This window comes from Lipophrys pholis, assembly GCF_963383615.2.
Source record: "Lipophrys pholis genome assembly, chromosome: 5".
NCBI classification, from domain to species: domain Eukaryota; kingdom Metazoa; phylum Chordata; class Actinopteri; order Blenniiformes; family Blenniidae; genus Lipophrys; species Lipophrys pholis.
The window spans coordinates 3,389,068-3,413,060 of record NC_137628.1 but is presented as its reverse complement, the minus strand read 5'-3'; the positions used below and the strand labels follow the sequence as shown (position 1 = coordinate 3,413,060).

At 43.3% G+C, this 23,993-nt stretch overlaps 1 protein-coding gene across 3 annotated transcripts; it reads right to left on the bottom strand.

Moving 5' to 3' along the window:
* Positions 1-1,323: 1,323 nt before the first annotated feature.
* On the bottom strand, positions 1,324-22,762 carry LOC308110144 (lysyl oxidase homolog 4-like). Of its 3 annotated transcripts, XM_080464256.1 has the most exons (16): positions 22,353-22,494; positions 21,992-22,265; positions 21,213-21,484; positions 20,516-21,123; positions 19,620-19,831; positions 12,708-12,746; positions 12,393-12,600; positions 11,501-11,681; positions 9,820-9,974; positions 9,096-9,263; positions 8,397-8,559; positions 6,960-7,203; positions 6,042-6,157; positions 5,179-5,315; positions 2,404-2,515; positions 1,324-2,307 (listed from the first exon to the last, which is right to left on the bottom strand). In XM_080464256.1, the coding sequence occupies exons 3-16, from the start codon at positions 21,478-21,480 to the stop codon at positions 2,237-2,239; spliced, it is 2,682 nt and encodes an 893-aa protein (XP_080320382.1). In that variant the 5' UTR covers positions 21,481-21,484; positions 21,992-22,265; positions 22,353-22,494; the 3' UTR covers positions 1,324-2,236. The 3 variants fall into 3 exon arrangements, with proteins under 3 accessions (XP_080320382.1, XP_080320380.1, XP_080320381.1); XM_080464254.1 differs by lacking the exon at positions 21,992-22,265 and having other exon boundaries at positions 21,213-21,481; positions 22,353-22,762; XM_080464255.1 differs by lacking the exon at positions 21,992-22,265.
* Positions 22,763-23,993: the final 1,231 nt, after the last annotated feature.

Here is a 23,993-nt window from a genome sequence, read left to right as displayed (position 1 = left end):
GAAATGAAAAATGCTATTGTTGGTATTGAATTAAAAATATATATATAATTAGTTAGTAATAACAGATGTTATGTTAATCCTGTTTCACATCCACCCATCTTTAATCCAATATAACTAATGATCAGTTTTTCTACTCATTCATGTCCACTGACATGTGATGAGACCTGAAGTCAGAGAGATTGGTCACTTGGTGCAGTGGATTGTTTTCTCACACAATCCAACCACATTCTTGTTAGAGTCATTGTTGTTGATTGTGTGTGATTGTTTCTTGTTTCTTCCAGAGTGTACCCTGCTTGTTTTGTCCAATTGTAAGTGGGATTATCTCCAGCCTCTCAGGTTGTAGTTTGGTTATGAGTGAACAGCAATATTTAGAGTAGATCAAGTTTATTGTGTTACTTGATTAGCTTGTTTCAAAATGTCAATGAAATATGTATTTGTGTCCATACTGGGCGTTTCTGCTCCATCTCCGTACATTTTGTTTCGGTGTTTCATATGATGGAGGATAATTAGAAAAGTGACTGTAGGACAGTAAAAAAATGGCTGGTGTTACAAAAACTTTGACACTGTGATGCCACAGGCCTTAGTTTGTCCACAGTATTTGCTGAGATATAATTAACAGAAAATAATATTAAGATTATTTTTCATAAATATTTTCCTATAACATTACACAATTGCTGAATTGTTGATTTCCATGACTTGTATTTTACGACTTAAGACGAAATTTATTCTTTATTGCTCCTGAACCAGAAAATCGATCTTCCAAACAGTCAAACCACCACAAAGTGCCACTTTAGGCTTAAATGTACTAAATATGAAGTTGGTGTATCAAACCCAACTGCAACAACAAGGACATTAAACATTAAAACTTCAACAATATCAGGAAATCTAAATCTTTTAAGAATCACTGTCCAACTTTAAGGCTTAAAATAAAGTATGCAAGTCTTCTTGAAATACCAGCAAGCTGCTGTCAGCATTGTGCAAGTGACCTTCAGGAAATGCACCTGATAGATGCCTTTCATCGTCTATGAGTGACCAAAACTTTGCACACAGATTGTTGTTATTACTTCATTTTTATTTTAATGTTTAAGTAAGCAGCATCAGTCGGAGGCCTTAGTTGGTTTTACATGAACTGACTCACAAAGTGATGCGTAAACTCTCTGAGCAGCTGCTTCGGGGTAGTTTTTATTTGTATTTTTTATGACAGTCACTTAAGTACGGGAATCACTTTTAGCAGATTCCTCAGATCTCCTGCAGAAGCTGTAGCATTACACTTTGTTTGGATCTGTATTAGAAAAGTCTGCAGTCAAATAACCATGCCTCAAATGACCATACAGTTTGTCAATCTGACATTTATTCTTTCACTACCATTACCAAGTACTGTTAAGCGCAATACCGTGGTACAACCAGATTTCATCTGTTGTTACCAATGGTTAACATGTAAAGAACAAACAGGGTGGAAATACTTGTCATAATAAAATTAACAATACAAACAATTGTCAACTCAAAAGTACATTGAAATTCTGCATAAATTAGAGACCTAAAGAACAATATTCCAGAGAGGTAATATAAAACTGTACATGACAATACATTTGCAATACATTACAATATTTATTCAAAAAAGGCAAAATAGCACCATGAAATTAAAAAAAAAAAATCTCATTCAGAAGCAAAAACCACACAGTTATAACAGTAAATACTGCAGTTTGTAATGTGATCAGTGAAAGCACAGGAAGCACATACAGTTTATTTAAGATCATCTGTTACCTGTGTCGACAGTACATGAGTGAAAGCCGGGTGACATACTTTAAAAGTTCTTCTCGTGTGCCTTCCTATCATTACTTTTACAACTGTGGTCTTGTTTGAAGATCAGTAATTTAATTTGTTTAAAAAAAAATCAACACAAGTATTCAAAGGTATGAACTACTCTAATTTTTGTTTCTTATCATGGTGACATTGTTTTCCCCCCCCCTTTTTTCTACATTTTTCCTTTTCTCACTTTGACTTCCTAACAGCCACAAAAAACTACTGATGCCAATCAGTTAAGGGATAAGACATTTATGCATCAAGTCCCTCCATCCCCTCCCAAAACACTTCCCATTTTCCTCCCTGCTCTCGCTGACCCTCATCTCACTATTTATTGGCATGTCATTGTCATTCGCTCTCCTTCCACCGACACGTCGAGGCGTAGTCAGCAGTTGTACAGTTGTTCTGTTCTCAAATCTGCGTGTTCCCCAATTCACAGGAAATTGTTGGAAATCTGACGTTGGTGGTCGAACAAGTCCTCCGCCTCCGCGCTGTAAGCGTCGCCTGGTAAAAAAAGAAAACAGACAAAGATCAGTGGTAGGCAGACGCAGATGTGAACAAGTGACCGTTCAAACACATGTGCTGGTAAAAACTACGTACCGGCGTGGCACCCGAACATGTAAACCCTCGCTCCATCGTACTTGCACCGACAGCGCATCACATTGTTCTGGAAATCGGATTCAGCCATGTCCAAGGAAGGGTTGACCTCCACCTGTGCGGGAAGAAACTCGAGACATGAGATCCTGCTACACTGAATTTGACTTCTGTGACCCAAAAGGACACATGAAAGAACAGACAAGACAGCATACGAACAACAGCACAGGAAGACACAAGAATGGACTGGAATCCGAGAGGATTTGACTCTCTTTAGACAAAATCTTAATATACGATAAGTGCTTGTGTATATACAGTCGCCCCAATGTCTTCTCCAGCTCGATTTCAATACTCTTGCAGGAAAAGCAGCTTGGTGTCTCCACAGCTATTAAACATCTCATGCAAACATCAGAGTGTCGCAGCATATTTCTGTAATAGACTGAGACATATTTCACCATACGCTGATGATGCCATGTTATATATGTCAGGTTTTCCTTCAGCCTATACTTTAGTGTGGTTTGGTTACAGCTATAATTACAGTCAAATAACAAAAATTAAGTGAATTGCTTTTAATTCAAATTTCAACAATAACCTGGAAATGTGATTAAACTCTAAAGGTTTTTGCCATTTCACCTCTCAAAATAAAACAGCATTTCTCGGCGTTGGAAACCATTTACTTTTAATTGTATGTATTGCATCAGTGGACATTACAGTAGCTGAGGTTGCAGAATCAAAGAGGCCAGAGGCCCAGGAACCATGGGCGTATTCATGGAGGATGAAAAACATTTAAGCTCTCCCACATTGCATTGTTTTTTTCACTCCTGCATCTGTGTTATGGCGAATGACTCGGCAGATTATTTTGGACTACAGAGCACTTCTTGGGGAGTCAAAATGACGCCTTGGTTTGTGGCTTTCAGCAGGACTCTGCAGCAGTTTCCTCAGAGGTCATTAGTATTACCCCCCCCCCCCCCCCCCCCCCAATGAAACTACAACTCGCTATAGTATTAGCACGCCTTTAGACAAGAGTTTTCATTAATGAAGCGTATGAGTAATTTAGAGAGAAACACTTTTCTTTATTCAGGGTGTTAGGAAATCCACTGGATGTGACTGGGAGGCCACAGGATTACTGTTTTCTCCCTTTCTATATGACCCACGGTGTGTAAATCCAGGGCTGAAGTGATGCATTACATCACTTTCCACTGTTATCTGAATGCCGGGGAAAAGGCTCTTAGATGCAGATGACAGTTTTGGGTTTGGATTTCGGGTGCAGTCTATCATTAGACTGTAACTATGGTTGGTTGCCATGGTTTGTTGCTTTCCACCCTGTCTGTCTGCCTGCCATATATAAGAAAAGCACACAAATGAATTTTCCTGACGCAAACATCAAACAGATAAGCCGACCACATTTTCAATAAAGAATCCTCGTTTCATTTTTTTACATAGGGTATAAATATTGTGGTTTCTTTTATATTTATAAGCACGCCTTTAAAGGAATAAAATATTCATAATCGTGATTATTTTCTCATTGCATTTATGGGCAAAGTTGGTATCAAGAACTTCATTTATCTTTCTATGTTGCATGATTTCAGTGCCTTCTTTATGGCCTTGGTGTAAAACACCATATTAAGCTGGTGGCAGTTGATGCCCCATTAAAATCTCTTGTAATGATGTTAAACAAAGGGGCCACAGCCAGTTTTACAGAACAATGAAAGGCTGCCATCGTCCTGTAAAATACTATGAGGTTGCGCAGCTGATTTTAAAATGACGACGCAATCAGGAGCAATCAAGCTGAGGTGAGCGTGACTCATCAACTTAAATGTAGGATCCTAAAAATGGCCGCCACCCAGCGATTCTCGGTGAAGCCTCGGAGAAACACCCAGCTTCATGAAGGGTGAACAAAGATCTACGCCCTCCCTCCGTCTCTCACTTCTTATACAAATTTATGAGCAGCTCAACTTCTGTTGCGCCACAGTCACGACCACAAAGTGCTGCTGGGCCGCGGCGTCGTGGCAGCGGAGGATTTCTGTTTAAGGCCTCATGTGTGGTTTGATTTCTCGACGGGACGCAGGTCGCGTGAGGCTCGCTCAACGACGACGGGCAGTTCACATCCAGTCCACGTACGGACATGTGAGCATAACTTAAACATCTTGATTCCCTGTAAACACTCAGAAAATAATTACAAACTGTAAACATCGTTGCTTTGCTGCCACTAATCTGTACGGAAAAAATAGAAAAAGATGACAGAGAGGTCACCGCAGGGGATCGGATGTCTCCAAAGAAGAGACGTGAATAAATACTGAAGCTTAAAGCTTGTACACATGTGAAGTGCTGACAGACTTTTTCCACCACCAATAGGTCCTGTAGTTCCTGCAAGCATGGACTAATAGCAGGTCTACTTTCTATATAAATCCAGACTAAATTCACTTTCTGTAAATACACACACACCCTTAAAACGACATACGAACTGTATACCTGCAAGGCTGGGAAAAGCTAAGAGCCATTTAGCTCAAATTACAGTCTTTTATCGCAGGTTTTTATCTCGTGTGAGACCTCAAATGTTGAAACATGAAGCCTTGTGTTTGTTCTTTTTCTTTTCTTTTCTTTTCTTCTTCTTCTTTTTTTTTTAAAAGGTTGTGTAAACTTCCAAAATTATTGATGCCATTTCACCATGAAGATTAAGTACAGATCATGTTTATATTTGGTTCTTTGTGTTCCCCGGACTAACATTTCTTCCAAGACTTCTATAAACAGCTCGGGGGAGAATGATTTGTATGAACTGACCTGGAAGATGTATTCACCGGGCCGTATGTCTGTGATATCGATCCACTGACAGTCTATGTCGTGGCGGTAGGTGTCCCAGCAGCCAACCGAGATGCCCTGTTGTCCCATGTTGTAGCAGGCGTACCGCTTATGGATGCCTAGAGGAACAAGACATAGTTCAGAAAACCTCAAATCATAACAGAAAGATTCAAAAGTAGGTTTTCTTCTCCTTTTAGATGAATGGTGAGGATCTGCTGCGTAAAGCTCAGATCAGTTTGGGTTCAGCTTCTGACCTTAACAGCCTGCTTCTGTCTACAGCTGCTTATTATAGGATCTCAGCTTTGCACTTCAGTATTCCTGATTCTGGTGTTTCATTTTAATTGACCTGTTTAGAGATTTCCCTTAAAAACGCAGGAAATGGATTCAGGGTTTCATCTAGATTTGAACATGACTGGAGTATTTTCACCTTATTTCTTTGTATCATTACTTTTCGTTTTTTTCTCTTGAAAGTTTTATTTCACTGTGTTTTGATAATCACTCTCATTATAGCTCAGCGGTTTCATGGGGGAAGCCTTTTCCCACCATTTTTTTTTTTACTGTATATCCTTTTTGATTTTAAATCAATAATTTTGAGGATAAAACTTGAAAAGAGAAATAAAATAAAAAAACACATTGATTTTTAATGTTAAGGCTATTAAGTAAATAGAACCAGATGCGTAGCAGTTGCAGACTACATATAAAGAATTAATATGAGGTGAAAAACAACAGGCATACACCTCTTGCTTGGTTTCACCTTAGAAGTACTTTTGAATGGTACTAACCTGCATGACAGGAACAGTACAGAAGTATGAGTGGTGGATAGATACTGTGTTCTCACGTCTTACCATCGGGGCAGTAGGTGTCCTCCAGACAGAAGCTGGCTTTGTGACCTTCAGCGATCTTGGTCCCGTTGAAGGTGAGCAGATCATAGTGGGTGAACACCTCAATGCTGTGGTAGTGCCTGCGACAACACAAAAAAGCACAACTGAGAAATATCTCATTTGATTGTTGAGTTGTTTTCACTTTGTTTAGCAACTGTGGGGGGAAAAAAAACCTAAAACTGGAAAAAAAAAGAGGCAGGTAATGTCTTGCTTGTTGGTCCATTTTTACAAACAAAGTGATTCTCAGAATAAAGTCTTCCAAATTGGAGAGTGGACTGTGTGTTTGCTGGTCGTGGGAAGTGGTGATTGTGTGGCTCAAAGACCAGAGACTCTCGCTTTCAGGACACCGAACCACAACCGCAGAGATAAGACGCCAGGCTGCCCCGAAAGCCGTCATGGCTCTGAATGGAACGACTGGGTGAGCAGTGAGAAGCATGTTTATTGTAAACATAATGTTAGAGGATAAGCAATTGTGTTTATTGCACTAAATAACAGACTTTTATACGTCCCTGGCTATTTTAATCGAGAATCTCCAAAATATCTCTGCTGTGGTGCTGAAACCAGTGATCCCAAGTCACTCAGCAAATCTCGAGTTTTGATTGATCTCTGGTGGGAAACATGTTGTTTTTGTTTATTTTTGACTTCATGTAACAAGTTATTTTCTAAAATGCTTCTTTTTCTTGTTCCACCTCATAATAATGCCCAGCCAGCCCTGCACCATGAACATAATGCAGTTTTTCTTTTCTGGCCACACGTTGCAGCAGCTGAAATCACCACATAGTTTCTCCCTTTCTTTGAAGACATAAACGGCTTCAAATGGAGGACTTTAAGAAAGCCCAGTGGCTCATGTGATCATGATATAGATTTTTTGTGCAGCCTTACCTGTGACACTGGTGCCACACCCAACTCTCTCTGGTGGCCCGGGGTCGGAAATCAGCGCGGCCCATGTTCATGATGCGGGAGGAGAATCGCAGTAGGCGGCGGTGTCCGTAGGGCCAGTTCATCCTGGCAGCGGAGGACGACAGACAGTTCTCCTCATTGGCGCAAGTCAGCAGGTGGAGAGGTCGATCCTCCAAGTAGGCCGTCTCCTGGACCAGCTGGGCGTCCAACACCAGGTCAGGAGCGGCTGCAGGGACCAGGAGGACGGATTAGAAAAGAACTGGTCTCATTTAGTTTAATGTGAGACGCTGAAATTCAACAGCTCTTCTAACCTCAATCTGACAGCCAAGATTTAGTTTCCATGGACTGAGGCTTGGTGAACTGAATAGACTGTGTCGTGCATATTTACTAGTTTCAAACCAACTCAGCTGCGTTTTTCCCATCTGCTCACTGATGAGCAACAGGATGGGTCTTCCAAGTATTTTAGGAACTGTGATTTCATCACAGACAAACTGACAGCAAGTCGGTGGCTGTAGCTTGTGTTGGTGATCCGGGATGGGTCCAGAGCCGAGGACACACCGTAAAAGTTTTCATCTGTTCAGAGCTGATCCGTAACTAGAGAACTGCTTATATGTTACAATCAGTGATCCTCTGTTCTGAACTCTTGTACTCACTTCGCCTGGCGAATCAGACTTCATATTAACAAAAATAACTTTCAATTTGCTATCAAATTCACGTCGTGCAAAATTACCACACAGTCACTTTTAATTGCGATGCGCTGAAAAGTAAAGACCTGCACTGAAATGTTGGTTCATCTTTCATTGAATACACCCAAATATACAATCTGTATAAAGTTTAGGAAAATATATTCTATTAGAACCTTGACACCATCAAATGAGATCATTTCAGGCATTTTGTCAAAACTTCCAGACTCTCTTCATCTTGTAACTGGAAAATCAGAGATGAGTTTCTTTGCTTTTTAAAATTTATGTAACCTCATTAGAAATACATTACAGTGAAAACAACTCCTTTTACTCCTCTGGTTTAATCTGTAAATACTACTTTGTTGATGGATCATTGTTGAAGGGTATTCCAGGTGAAGGGCAATACTGAAAATACCGCCAACACGCTCACACCTACAGACAATCAACCTAATGTACCAGTGTTAATAAACTGTAAATGGAAGTATTTGGCTTGTAGAAGCATCCTTGAGAATCCCAACCAAGCAAAGGAAGAATAAAGAATTCATATTAAAAGACTCTGATTCATAATTAAACACTGAGGAAACAGTGTGAACCAGTAGACCACCTTGTCACCCCCTCTGGCATCAATGAGCCAACTTTTTACGTTCAAAAAAATAAAAGAAGCTTTACTTTAATAAATACAGTTACTGCCCAGCAAAGACAAGTGTGTCTTTATGTTTGCTGGTTTTGGACTCACTCTCCACACATGTGACTCCCGCAGCCCGGCCGTCTCCTCCTCGGGGACAGTAGACATTTGTGTTCCTGCGACACTGTTGGATGGACATCTCGGTGCCGACGCAGTGAGTTCCGCTCAGCACCACTTCGGCAGCGTCGGATGATCCGGGCCAGTACCAGGTCTCCTGTGGAGGGACATGAAGAAACACTGCACTTTGTACACGCAGTCACGAGAGCTTGTCTTTGTTGTAAACACTTCTGGAGTAACAATGTGAAGACATGCGAAAGCTGTCGGCGTGAAAACAAGTAGCAAACAACTCTTTTTTTTTTTTATGGACACTATCAGTATACATTATCACATTTTCCACTCCTTTTCACAGTTTTATAGGTGGCTGTTAAGTGTTCCCAGCAGCCCCCCCCCCCCCCCGCGACACTGCTCTTTTCCATGCACACGTCTATTTTCAGTCTGTTTGCTCTGTGAATTTCTCCTCGTCTTACTTTGCCTCACTTTCCCTGTTTTATTTTGGGCATGCTGGAAGTGGACATTTCAGAAGCCTGTAATTACCTCAGGGCTCGGTAATAACACAGCACAGGCACACAAACAGTGCAATGGGGAAACAGAGGAGGAAATAAAGGAGCAAAGAGCTCAGAGGCAGAAAGCCAAAGACTCAGGGGGAGAACTGTAAGAAAGTGAAGACAAAATGAACTGGGATTCTTTTACCTGATGAGCTCGAGCAGCAAAGCCCAAGCCCAGCTGTCGACAGACCACCATGGCCTCGTTCAGACCCCAGTTCTCACTGCAGACGGAGCCCCAACGCTTCGCCCCGCCGACCTCCATCAGCACCTCCACGCGGCCTTCACCCGGCTCCCGCCCTCCGGCCAGACGCACCTGAGGACCGGGATCAGAGGATTTTTCAGTCTGACAGTGGAATATTTGGATTAAATGAAAATGATGTAGAATAAATAGGAAAAAACTGAAATAATGGCACAGAAACCTTGTGTATTCTTGCTCCCATTAAAACCATTAAAGTGACAATTTGAATGAATCCTCTTCACAAATTTAGAAAATTAGTTAAAATGGGCTCAAATCCAAAGATTCTAGATTTGTTTTAAAGACATTTTTATCAACGTTTATTCTTAAATTATATTTTCAACTTCCTTTCTGAAACGTCTATCTTTAGCGTCAACTCTTTCTGCAATTAAACTCAGTTCAGTTTTATTTATATAGCAAGAACAACAACACGGTCATCTCATGGCACTTTATATTCCAATGAAATATAAAGAAACACTCAGCAATACCACATGAAGCAAGTATCGGTGACAGTGGAAAGTTTATTCAGACTTGAGAAATGAATAAATAAATCTTTCCTTTTTGCCACAATGTGACCTCCATTCATTCTCTTAGTCATCGAGGAGAAATGCCCCTCTCAGTGTGTGTTTGCTACCGTGGTCTGCAGGCCGGTGTTTGGGACATTGCAGCGCACGGCTACGTCCTGGCTGTGTTTACAGCTGTACAGCGGCACTGGTCTGTAGTTACACTCTGTGATGGACTTCTCTCTGCCGGTGCACTGGACGCTGTTCATGTGGATGGGACCGGTACCTGAGGAGGAAGGCGTGGAGCTGAATGATCACCACGTGAAGGCCGCATGCAGAGAGTGATGCTCTCACACACACACACACACACACACACACACACACACACACACACACACACACACACACACACACACACACACAAAAGCTTATAAAACCTGGTGGCTCTGCAGGCGCAGATGTCCACGAAGAGGGATTAAAAGCCCAGACGTGATCGGGACCTCTGATGTGGCTTTGCAGCTCAGCCCGGCCAGAGAACTTTCTGTCTAAATTACGGTAGCTGTGTGCTACACGTAGCGCTCCAGGGCTATGCTTCGTGAACCAAAATAGACACCAGCATGGTAAAATGGGGGTAAAAATTTGAGCACTTATGTGTTTGTGTAGGTGTATGACGCCCAGGCTGAATCCCAATAAAGCCCTATAATTTAACTTTAAATAACTATTGATGTCACTGAGACGTGCTGCTCTTCTTTGTCTGCAAAAGAGGCCCCACGTCTTATATGTGACTTGCTCAAACAACTTACAAGCTGGTCAGAGGTATTTAAAGCCACAATGCTAAAGTAATTTCTGGCATTTAATGGTGTTCATTATCCCGACATAGCAGCATCATAGCACCTGGTTTATTAGAGCCCTAAAAGTTACACTCAACTGCTTTCCATGAATTACTCAATTAAAAAAAGTAGAGAGACGGAAATGCACCCGCTATTATTGAACATGCTATGTGCTCATTTGTGCAGAAAGATAATGGGAGGAAATGAACGTGATTACAGAGTCAGTGCAGGGGTATGGCAAGAAGAACGGACAATAATTGAGTGTGAGAAAGCAACTTCGACACTATTTCCCTACTAAATGTTTAACTCTGTTATTGCTAGACACTTCAGTAACTATATTCTTACATCGACAACAGAAGCTTTGCCAGAACAATTACTTGTGAATGTTTGGTGCTGATTGCCTGACATCCTGCTTTCAAAGCCACGCTAACATTTCACATACGACAGGTTTATTTTCACAACAACACAGCCACCGTTTGGGCCGCTCAAACGTCCCGCGCAGTTTGAACTTGTATAATTGGTCATGGGTAGAGTTCCCCAACAATCAGCTTCCCTGATAGAAGTAGGAGACAAGTCGTAAACATTTCCCCAGCGTTTATTTGTGTGCTCAGGTCCTCGGTTCTGGAAATACTGCATTTAGTAACCGACATTTGGACTGAGAAGTGTTTAGTCTGAAGGACTCTCACTGATCATACTGGTGCTACATGAGGAACTGGGGCATCTGTGTCATTTCAGACACAACTATTTATCAGATCAGTACTTTTTTTTTATACACTTTACAATTTCATGTTTGCCATTATATGCTTTCTTACAGCAAGACAAGTACAGAGCCAGTTCTGTTTAAACACACAAGTGTCTCCCACGATTACCTACCTAGTCATGGTGAGTAAAGCCAAATTCATCTTTGGCAAGCAGCAGAAAGACTTCAAAGTGCAGTGTGAGGGTATGGACACTACGTATGTGTGTGTGTGTCCTGTCTTACCTTGTCCCAGTTGAGCCTTGGTCAGGGCCTCCTTGGCTGTTCCAAAGCCCAGCTCTCTGCACACCACGCTGGCTGCAGGCATGTCCCACAGGTGGTCGCACACAGTGCCCCACTTCCCCTCTCGGAGGACCTCCACACGGCCCTCCCCGAGCCGGGGCCCGGCCTTCAGACGCACGGCGGACTGGAAGAAAAAAGGGAGACATTGGATGAAAGTTAGTGAAGAGATCTGAAAACCGTTTGCTTGTTTATCAGTCATGGACTTAGTTTCACACACGATGAAAAACTGAGGAAAATCACTAAACTGACTGTGTTTACAATGAAAAACAGCATCACAAGAGTCTTTAAATCATTGCTGTGTCAGTGTAAACTTGTTGTGTGGACTAAACAAACGAGACAAAACATGTTGAAGTAATTACTGAGTTTCAGAGGTGCTGCAGATTATCTTGTTTCCTCTGAATCGAGCCTGAAAGAAAGCTGCTGAGATGAGAAGCTGCTGGCTTATTCCTGAAACACGACTTCAGTTAAAAGCTCCTCTCACTTACATACATGTCTTTTGCAGGAATCAGTCATCCAGCCTTGATAATCTGTTCATTTTGAAGACTTTCTTCTCCTTGGAGAAAATGCTTCATACTATTTGCATTACATAGATTTGAATTCCAGTCAGGGATTATAAAATGTGGCTTTAGGCTGGACTTTGGACATGGCTGACCTAAATGACAACTTGGTGTGAGAGATTGTTATGCATCTTGAGTGAGGCAGTGTGACGTGGTTCAAGGTGTGAGAGGCGCACGACTCTGGAGCTCCCTGTTTGTACACAATGGCCGATCTTTGATGACAGTGTCCAGAGACAGAAATATATGTGACGTGAATCTGCTTCCACTTGCACACTGACCGGTACAGCCGGTGGTGCAGGCGCGCTGCCGTAACGTGCGAACTGAGATCCGGGGACACAGCGGACCACCGCGTGCATGCCCCCCTTGCATGGGACGTCATTCCTTGGGATGGACAGCTGGACCTGGCACTTTGACAAAGATGCCTCCGCACCCTTGCACTGCACCTTCTCCACCCAGTAAGCCTTCTTACTGATCTGCGCTCTCAGCCTGTGGATACCATGCAGAATTGGGAGAAGCAGAGACAAGGAGGTTGACGCGTGATTGGACGCCTCACTTCGTTCCACAAGATGAACTTATGTTGACGTTTGTTTTACCTGGATGAGGGATCGGCTAACTTGGAGTCCCAGAGTTTCCTGGAAGGCAGAAAACATCATACTTTGGATTTTTGAGCATCTTTATATTGAGAAGACTAAACAACACACCTACACACACTCCCACAGGCCGCTGCTTTTTCCTCCTCAATCATCTGCTTATTTGTTCCCTGTCATCCCGACTCTTCAGTTCTCACTGTCAAAAGTTAAATAAACGGAAACCGGTAATATAAAAGAAACACTGCGCATCTTTGTCTCTGGATGAATGTTGGAGGAAGGGGGGAAAAGGGATGGTTTACGACAACTTGTCACAAATCTCCTTCCTTCCGCCTTCCTTTCTTCCCCCCGACACAGCCTCCTTCTTGCCCCATCTTTTTTAGATCTTCCATTTCTACCTTCCTGGGTATTTCTGTCGGTGTTTGTTCATATGTCTGGTTTGGGGCATCCAAGTGGAAAAAACTAAAAATATGAATAGACCACCATACATTAATCCCCGCAGGAAGCCTTGCCGAGGTCTGCCAACGGCAACAGGCTTTTCTAAACTGTGTCTACTTTCATGGGCATTACCTTAAACCGGAGTCAAACCCAAAGGGGAAATATTATGTGTACAGAAGAATGAGCCCCACTGAGCACCCCCCCCCCCCCCCCCCCCCCCCCCCCCCCCCCCCCCACACACACACACACACACACACACACACACAGGACCACAGACAGGTGCCGTGGGACAAACGGCCTTTATGAATGTGTCTCCACTGAACAGCAGATTCAGACAGGAGACTTTACCAAACAACCAGATACCTGATGCCATATTTGGGAGACTAAAACCGGAGATGTTCCCCGTCTATCATTTTGCACATTTCCAACATTAGAGAACTTTCGTTGAGGCTGGAAGAGCTTATGATGAGAAAAAGAATAGAACCAGCGAGCCTGAGAAACCACTGGATGGAACATGTGCACCACAAGTCTTTTACAGCTCAACAACTGGCCGGACCGTGAAGGCAAACTGTGCATGCAAGAGTTATTTCACAGCACAAAGAAATTTCCCCTCTCAGATAAGCATGCACTGTTATTATTTTCTGATTCTGCTGCAGTCCAGCAGTGAAGAAATGTGATTTAAACAGCCTGTGTGGTTAGGAGAACTGGTCTGCACTGCTAAATATAAAACTCCACATTTAATCTTAAATTAAACATCAAAGGAGCGGGTGGTCTCTATGGAGCATGCAGGTTCTCCCTGTGTCTATTTTAACATTAGTTGCAATGGAAACAAGCTGTTTTCAATATGACATTCATGTAAAACTGTTAAAGTGTTTTAACTTTGTAAAACTTTTTTAATTGAGTGCTTAAAGGAAAAACAAAGTTGAATCGTTCCGATGAACTTTATATCTTTGACTCTTTAAAAATCATGGCTCATGATAAGAGAAGTGTTTCGAAGCATCTTCCACTCTTCGTCAGTATATCGGTGGGATTTATTCCATCTCATGCATTTACGAGGGCTGCACAGAATTAGTTAATCATGCGATAAGTTGTCAAGTACTTTACTTGCTATAAATGAATAAACTTGAGAACATGATGTCTTTCTCTTTCTCGTCATTTTACTTTTTTATATATTTCTTTCTATTTTAAATATTCATTAATGTGCTTCTGACTTCCAACCTGCCAGTAGGATGGTTTAATGTTGAAACAATTGAGTGAAGTACGATCCATTAAACAATTGAGTGAAGTACGATCCATTGTCAATGACATGTGTCAAGTGAATTTAAGATGTTGAAGATAAATATACGTTACACTGTGCTGGGCTGGTACTTTATATTTTGACCAATCATAGAAATAGCAGCTCAGTCATCGGCGACGATGAATAAAAGAACATAGGATGGAGTTCCTGAATAAAAGAAGAGTTTGCGTTGTATATCACAACCAATTCTCATGACAAATCCAGATGAAGTGACATGAGACAGACATGAGAAAATAAAGAAATAATAAATATCAAGTTCCAGTGTCTGTGTGTAATCCTATCTGTGTATGTTCCATTGTTTGAAATGTTTCATAACTCAGAGGTAATTCCAGATCTGAGGGACTGTGTGGGGGTGTCAGTTCAAGGTTTGGAGGAGGCGGTGGAGGAGGAGGAGGAGCAGGAGGAGCAGGAGGAGGGTTGGGAAGATGGAGGTGGAGGAGGATGACACTGTTGAAGAGGAGGAGGACGGTTGAGGGGGAAGTAGGAGGAGGTGGAGGTGGAATGATGAAGTGGAGGAGGATTATGAAGAGATAGAGGAGGAGGAGGAGGAGGAGGAGGAGGAGGAGAGCTGATGGGGAGGAGGAGGTGGATGGTTGAAGTGGAGGGGGAGGAAGAGGAGGAGGGGGAGGAAGAGGAGGAGGAGGAGGAGGAAGAGAGTTGAGGAGGAGGAGGAGGAGAGTTGAGGAAGAGGAGGATGTGGATGGTTGAAGTGGAGGGGGAGGAAGAGGAGGTTTGAGGGGGTGAGCGTGCTTCCCATATAATTGCCTGCTCCGCTGAGCAGCGTCTGCTCTGCGGTCGAGCAGGAGCATGTTGGTTCACACACAGCAGACATGGAAATATGCACGTAGATATCAGCTTTCCTTTCCTCTGTAAAAACAAAGCCTGTTATAGCCTCGGCCTCGTTACCCAACGTTATGACACAAACATGGAACGGGTGATGTCAGGCTCAAATCTCTGTGAACTGGGCAACTTTATGACAATCGTCTGTTCACGGCTGAGGAAAAGCATGTTCCTTTGGTTTGTTGAATCAGTTCAGTTGACCTATGTTGGGGAAGAATTAAGGCTTGCTCTATCTTACGAGAGGATTTAGAGGAATTGAAGTGGCTCACGACTCAACACAACAAAGGCATCGTGATCTCAGCAGGACGGCTTAGATCCTTTAACCAAGAGAAGGCTTTGTAACTTCTCTGGAGCCTCGGCTTTTTATGCAACTGTGACTGCATAACACTCTAAGCCACAGCACAGAGGAGAAAAGGAGCTGACTGTCAGGAAAGCCAAGATAACCCGTTATTATAGTGCATGAATGCGAAACTGCCTGGCTGGAACAATCTGCTCACTCAGGAGACAACAGGTTGCCTCACTGAATCCACAACAGCCCCCCAGACGGCGGCATCAACCTCCCCAGAACGAAAAGTCAAAGGGGTCACGATGATGTCCTTCCCATGAAAAGTTGATTTTAAGTGGCAGCACCACAAAGGAATTAAATGTAGCCTTCAAAACAGGAGCGTGCTTGAGGAGGGGAGAAACAAGGAGAGCCGGGTGAAAGTCAATTAGAAGAAGTTTTCTGCCTCAAAGGGGAGAGCGACTGTGATGAAACGGGGGAAAATGACTTTAACACTTGCCTTTTGTAAGCGCAGCAATGTGGGGGAGTATTTAAGCGTCTGTAAAAATGCGCTGAGCAACTTAACAGGCAAAGAGAGTCACACCAGAAAAACAACCACATGACCAGAGAGGGAAGCGCTGACACAGCAAAGGGTGTGCAGCAGGTTCGGCTGAGAGAACACTGGAGATTAGAGGAGCTCCAGCACCATAATTAGAACCCTTCAAGTGGAGACAAACCCCAAAGAATACCAGGCATGGAGCACTGCCAGCAAAGTGGGGAAGATGTTATGTGCAAACTGTCATGTCTACATCAGTCACTTGTCTCGAGGCTTGATTCGTCTTCGAAGATGCTCAGAATGACCAGATGGTGAAACTCTTTTGTGGATTATTGCTTTGTTCTCTGTTCAGTCCAAAACCCACTGCAACCATGAATATTAGAGTTCCATGTATGACTGATTTAAAAACTTTAACACAATGTTCAAGATGTACATGGATCAGTGAGAGACTTGACTATAGAGAAATGTACATCTTAAATGTGACAGACAGAACATTTGGCTTTTCCCACTTCCCATCAAAGGAAAGTTCCACTTCCCACAAGTTTTTGAAAGTTTCCTGAAGAAAATGTAACGTCAGTCTGCGCTGCCCCTTTTAAGTGTTTTTACCCCTTCAGAATCAGTTCCAGATGATTTTAAGTGGACAGATTTATTAGTCTGACACACATCATTTCAGTTGTCGATCAGCAAAAGTCTATAATTGCGACTGAGTTTCCCAAAAGAATTCCTTGTGATCATAGTGCTGTTTGCCACTGATCTGCTGGGGCTGCTCGGTGAGCTGTTGTGGGAACACTCTCAAATTGGGAAATGCAAGTTTTTCTAACTGGTCGCTTTCCAAGTTCCCATCTACGTACCTGAACACACTTAAAGAGCAGCCACACAACCAGAGGACGGACAGAGCAGATTCAGAAGAACAACTCTTCGCTAAGACATTTAAAGATTTAGACTCAAGACAGAAACAGGTTTTCTTTTCTTTTTTAAAGTCTTTTAGGTATTTGAGAGCCTCTACTTTTATAGTTTAGCAGAATGAAAGAAGCTGATCTACCACTGCTTTTCATCATTTAGGACACATATCAAATTTCAATTTCAATTTCAGTCCATCTCTGAAACTCAACGTTGACTTTCAAAGAGCCATCAGAACGTCACGAAGCCTTTTTCATCTGGTAGAAACGTCTCCTGGTGAAATAATTCAGTGAGAAACCAAATCCTCTGCCAGCACTGGCCTCGCCACACGCTGCCAGCACAGCTCAAGAAGGGAGTCGCATCACAGAGAAATACGACTTCAGTCTCATTTCAGAACAGCCAAACGTCTGCTGCTTCAAAATACACAAGGAGTGCCACATGATAGAGACCAACCTGATGCTACACGTCCATGTTTGTCCAAAAACAAAATCCCCCCCCCCACTCGGCTGTTTACCGATGGTTAAAAATGTCTGCTTCATTCATCTCCCACGTAGCTGGGTGAGGTTGACAAAACAACATTCATTGGTTCGGGCTTTATAGAAGCTGCTGGTTGGATCCTTTTCAGAGGAATGTGATGTTTCTCAAGGCTCCTCTGAGGTGTTTTTCTGTTACGTTGTCCACATCTACATAAACTTTTACATGAAGGCCCGCCAAGCTCGGCCATACTCTGGATTAAAGGTGACGTGAAAACTGGGTAATTGTTACGCTCCTGTTTCACCGGACCCGAGCGGCTCTGAAGAAGAGCTGAGAGATAAAGGAGAGTTTCAACCGCGAGACTGAGGCCGCCGTGGTGAGCGGGGCAGCAGAGGAGAAGCAGCCTGTGTCCTGGTGCAGGGCAGAAAAGGGACATAAGGGGTAATTATTGGCGACATGGAGAGACACAGATGGTGCAGTTGCGGCGGTCAGTACAGTCGTCCTGCTCGCCAGGCCGTAAAAAGAAGCCTGTGGGCAGACGGAGGGACACACGGAGGGTTGTGTTTGCATGTTTAGTTTGTTTTGCACGTGGATTTCAGTTTATGCAAAGTCTGTGAGTGATGCGGCTGAGAGGCGTGACAGCAGCAGTGTTTACGCGAGACATCGGCTTGTTGATGGTATGTGTGCCGATGCTTTGAAGGCTCGCGCCGGTGCTTCAGTGGGTGTTTATGTCAAACGTTAGAGCGATCAGTCGGAGTCAACACGACATGCTGATAATATTAGTTATGAAAACATAGTTGGATGAAATGGCGTCAATTCTCCAACTCTTTGTTCTTTTTTGAGGACTTAGTTCGTCTTACCGGACATATCAATCAATTTCGAGTGAGTTTCTGGTAGGAGTACTGAGTTACATGTTCAGGACTGTGTTGCCCAATCAGGTTTCTGCATTTCAGCTGCTCCATAGGATCTACAAAATAAAGACGTCACTTGCTAGACACTTGCTATAGTTTCTCATGAGTAATCTTTAGTTTGAACTTTACTAGTAGTGGAGCATCGAAAGGACCGCGTAAAACCAAATAGACATATTCTGCTTCCCTTTAAAAAGTTTGTAGACACAACCGAGCAGGTTGAAATGTGACCCAATGAGATTTTAGTTCTTGGTTGTAGTTTGGTCAAATGTACCAGTGCTTGCTGACTGTGTTTGTTGGGTTTTATTATTTATTTTATCTGTTGGTTGCCAAAAAATATTAAGAATGCTTAATTTGTAATATTAAAGAAAAACAAGAGGAGGATTTTATTTTTGCATGAATAAATGAATGAATGAATGAATGAATCTTTAAGTGGAGAAATTTAAAATAGTTTGTGGTAACAGTGTGTCTTTGGAAAACATGTTTATTTCCCTCAGAGTAAAATTCCTTACATCTGGAGTTTCGTTCAGCCGAATAGGAAACTTTCTCCACCACGTTGTAGAAACTCAGAGATGAATGTAGTGAGTGAGCAAACCCAAAGCTTGACTAATCAGGTGAAACATTAACTACAGACCAATAATCCTGAGAGATACACACAGAAAACTTTCTACCTCCACGAGGGATCTAAAAAAAAAAAAAACTTAATGCATCTTAATTCTTTGCTGACATTTTTTGATGCACAGAGTTTCTTCTGGATGTTTCCTAATTACATGAGATTAGAAACCATGTGCAGGAGGATGCGAGGATGATGATAATCTTGTCGTCTGGATCTGACATTAATAACATACTCCCCGGGACTATTTTAGAGGTCTGTCTTTAGGCCCACTCAGCCGGTGACACAGACAGGGCTGGCTCAGCTAATACCACTCTTCACCATGTTAGGCCAAGTGTGGTTTTACTAATGACAGCAGTTGTGGTTAACCTTTACTACTGGGGGGGTTGAGGAGCAATCCAGGCGCAGGGCCGACTAATCCATGGAGGGATGTGTAGTCGACCACATTTCCATCCGTTTCATAAGCACGCACGCACGCACACACACACACACACACACACACACACACACACACACACACACACACACACACACACACACACACACACACACACACACACACACACACACACACACACACACACACACACACACACACACACACACACTCCTCCACTCTCGTATACGTACCTGTAGGCGTTTTGGTCAAACGCCTCTGCAGCAGGGAATCCCAGCATGCCACAGACGACCCGGCTACTGCTCAGGTCCCACCCGTTGGTGCAAATGTGACGCCACCTCCCGGCATGCTTCACCTCCAGCACTCCTTCTGTCACCAGTCCCCGGTTGCCGCCGGAGAGCACCGGCCGGAGGCGGGCCTCCTCCAGCTGAACCCGCTCAGAAAACTGTTGAAGGAAAAAGACCAATAAATGACACTCCTTCAAGCTGAAAGCTTCGAGCTAGACTTTCATTAATGTTTTTATGTTTCCACCAGCAGATGACTTTTAAGTCTTCAACCTCTACCTCCACCAACCAAACGCCCATAAAACAGGATTAATTTGACTTAATGAACTCAACTTCATCTTTTCTCAAACAGCACATTGTCACTTTGATTAAATAAACAGCTGCAGCCTGCACGCAACCGAGACGGGAATAACACAGAAAGATCACATGCTATGTCTCTAATCACCAGACGCTCTAATCATCCACATTGCATACTGCAGGAAGGAAACTGAGTGAAAACACAGGGATTGTTTACTGTGCAGGGATCTGTGTTATAGTGATAACAATATGGTAAAGAAAGTATCAACTGCAAGTTCAAAGGAAAAAAGAGAAGTGATAAATGCCCCAGTTTTCTTAAATGCGATGGTTTCTGCGATTGAAGTAAATTCAAGGCCCAACTGGTGGATGAAAACTTGGATCCTGAGAAGAACTGGTTTTAGGTTTGTCTCTAATTAGACATGCCCGCCGGCATGTGGATTTGATGTCTTTTTTGGTGTGCACAAGAGGTTGTTTGTGTGTGTGTGTGTGTGTGTGTGTGTGTGTGTGTGTGTGTGTGTGTGTGTGTGTGTGTGTGTGTGTGTGTTTACCTGTGTGTATTGTGGATCAGTCTCCTGGCCCAGTCCTGGATAAGCAGGGTCTGGTTCAACATGGTTGCCACTGAGCTGCTGCTGCCTGTTGGCCTGGCCCCCTGCCTCACGCCTCATGCCGTTCCTGGCCGCCTCCTCCCTCTGCCTGTAGGAGGCGCCGTTTGCCAGGCGGGAAGGCAGCTCGTGCCCTTGTGGCAAAGCAGGGCTGCTGGGCTGGCTTACCCTCGAACCGCCTCGACTCCGTCGAAGTATCTGGATCTCGTGGCCATTTTCCTGAGGGGAGACGTTACTGCGACGGGAAGCCGTTGGGTTGCGATGGAGGGCGATCTCGTGGCCTCTTGCAGGAGAAGACAAGATGTGGCCTGGGGAAGCAGGTGGAGCTGGAGGTGATGGAGGTGACGGGTTTCTCTGTCTTGGTTGACTTTGTTGATTTCTTGGGGAAGGAGGGCTTTCCCCGGCTGCCGGAGCGCCAGGTCTTCTCTCAGGACTGCAAATGACCCCCAGATCCTCAGCGTGGGTGCAGTCGTTGATTCCCCAACCATTAGAGCGACATTCTGCAATGGAGCGCTCTGACCCTTGGCAGCGCACATTGTCCAACCAGATGAGGCCTAGCACCAGGAGAGGCATTCAGTTGTTGAATGTGAATGAATCAAGTGACACAGATGATTATTGTGGACCTTGGGTGGACTGGACGTACCTTCTCCCTGGCCAAACCTGGCGCTGTGTGCCCAGGTAAAGCTCCGTTGGTAGCCCAACTGTCGACACACTACATTGGCCAGGTTAAGATCCACCTCGTCGTCGCACACTGTGCCCCATGCTCCATTGTAGAAAACTTCCACACGTCCCTCGTTGTCCCCACGCCGGCCTACCCCCGCAAGACGTACCAGCACTTCCTGTGCGGACAGCAGGGGGGGGCAGACCAGGAGCAAGAAGAGGAGCGTAGACAGCGAGCTGAGGCGCAGCATCCTGCTGAAGAAAGCAGCTGATTGAGGTGTGAACAAAAGGAATCACTGCAAGTGTGTGGGGCCTTTAGCAAAACATAAGCAGAGAGTATAGAAAACTGTGAAGATGCAGATACAGCAGAACCCCCCCACCCCCACCCCACAACAAATAAATGTGCACGTCACCACAAAAATCCTGAAAATCACACAAAGCCACAGAACTCACATACCGTACTCTGACAAAACATATAATTAGAAACCTTTTTCTAACCCTAATGGGACATTCCACAGCACAAACAAAGAGTGATATATGTTTTTTATCATTTAGAAGAATCAGAGTCATTCGGGGGACATTCAGGGGCCGAGACGCAGTCTGAGGCAGCCAAGTGCAAAGAGAGTTATAACCGAGGCTAAAAGTAGCCCTCTCCATCCAGCCAACGGAAACTCTGGCTTTCCACAAACCATCTGGCTTAGCTGCATGTATTTAGCCAACAGACACAAAAGCAAATAAACACTGTCATAAAAATGTTCTCACACATAAGTAAAGCTGCAGGTCTGCTTCTGTAAGCGATGTTTTGGCTGATGAGCAATGATGAATCCCTCCACGGTCTTCCTCTAACAAAGGGCTGATAAGACAGATCTTACATTGAAACTGTTTATTTTGTTTTGTTTAATCCATCCCATCAGATTTCTATACGGATGATATGAATTAATTGATATTTACGGTGCTGGTATGTGAAAGTAAAAGATGCTCTTCAGACAATTGGAGTCTAGATTGAAGTTGAGATGTGGGATTGAAGTCCTGGCCGCTGCAGAGGTAAAACTTGTAAATTAACACAAATGAACACGCAAACCAGTTTAAAACGACATATCAAGAGAATTAAAGTTCAACTCACCTATATGTTGAGCTCAGCCTGCAGTCACTGAGAGAAAGAAGGGAGAGAGCGCCAGAGGAAAAGAAGGCAGAGAGTCTGGTCCTGCTGTCCCTCTATTCTCCTCTTTCCCTCCCTTTTTCTTTTTCTGTCACTCCCTCAGATCTGTTACTTCATCCATCCCTCCCATTTTATCCTTTTAGGCAGTTTTTTCCTCCTTCTTTGCCCCAGGTCACGTTTCTCTTTTCCATCACACACTGCCCATCAGGGAAAGTCTGGAAAAGGGAAACTGACCCTCAAAATCAGGAAAAAATTGTTTTTCACAGTATAAACAATGAAAGCGTTCTTTGTCTCCTGACTCTTGATATTTACATTGATTGTATGACAATTAGCAGATTACAGAGAAAATGTACCAACTGTAACCTGCAAGGGATGGGTGAAGTCCTGGACCAACCTTCTACTTATAGGTTGGTCACATGGTTTGATGCATGTGGCACGTGAGCTCAACTTACATAAAATAAAAAAATAAAAAAAGGTTGTACAACATCATCTCCCTTCTTCTTGGCACAATCCCACAAATTTAAACATGTAGTCTCTTTACCTGAAGTTTATTTTTTGTGCCAAAACCCAATGATCAGTGTCAAACTACTGATTGCCTTTAATGTAAAAATAAAATTCAACCTTCACTTTCCTCTCATTTTGTTTGAAGCCTTGGTAGCTCTTTCATTCCCCTCAGTGATAAAATCATATGCTCTCACACACAAATACATGTTTACACATGGTCCTGGCCCTGCGTCGTGCCCACAGCGTGTGGTGTCATAAAGTAAATGCTATGTGCTCCGCAGTGAGACTGAGACTGCATGTCTGAACTTTGCATCATTGCATGAAGCTGAGTTTCATAACACTCTCAGTCGTGGCACTTCCTCACTTGATCTGAGCTCCCTCTAAGAATAGAGATGAACAGTGGCCCTGTGGCCACAGGGAGACCAGCAGATCGATGCTGATGAGCTTTAACACTTCATGACCTTGAGAATTGAGGATTTTGTAGCAATGGACTCCTTCACATGGGAGTGTTTGAACTTTCGTTGTTGCTTTGATGCTTCTTCTGTCATGAAACAAAGCTCAGAGAAGAGAAAACACCAGTGATCCATTTTAAATCACCAACAGAACGGATGGCCAATCTTCCAAACCGATTTACTTTGACACATCAACATCTCCATTCTCTTTAAGTGAGATCTTAATGTGTGTTCTCATTTTAGGTTGTAGTTTAATGCAAAAGTTTAGACTGCTTTTGTGATATAAGAATAAGAGTTCACTATGAGGAGGTACAGAACACCCTCCTGCGCTTTTTAGGGTTTAATAGCGTCCTCTAGTGGAGTAAATTACAACAACGCTTGAAAAAAATTCCTTCGTTTCTGGCTCAGCATTAATCATGAGATTGATGTTGGTCACATTATCTTTGAGCTTCATGGAAAAGGAGCAGGGTTCGAGGCTGAATAATTAAGAAATAAATCCTGAGGCAGAACATTCTTCTACCACCATGCTTCAGTACAAGAAGAGACGAGACGAGGCAGTTCAAACTGTAGTTTACATTAATTCTTCTATTATAATTCTCCATGATTTCAGATGTATGAATTCATCATCAAATTTAGTTGTGTCGTTTCA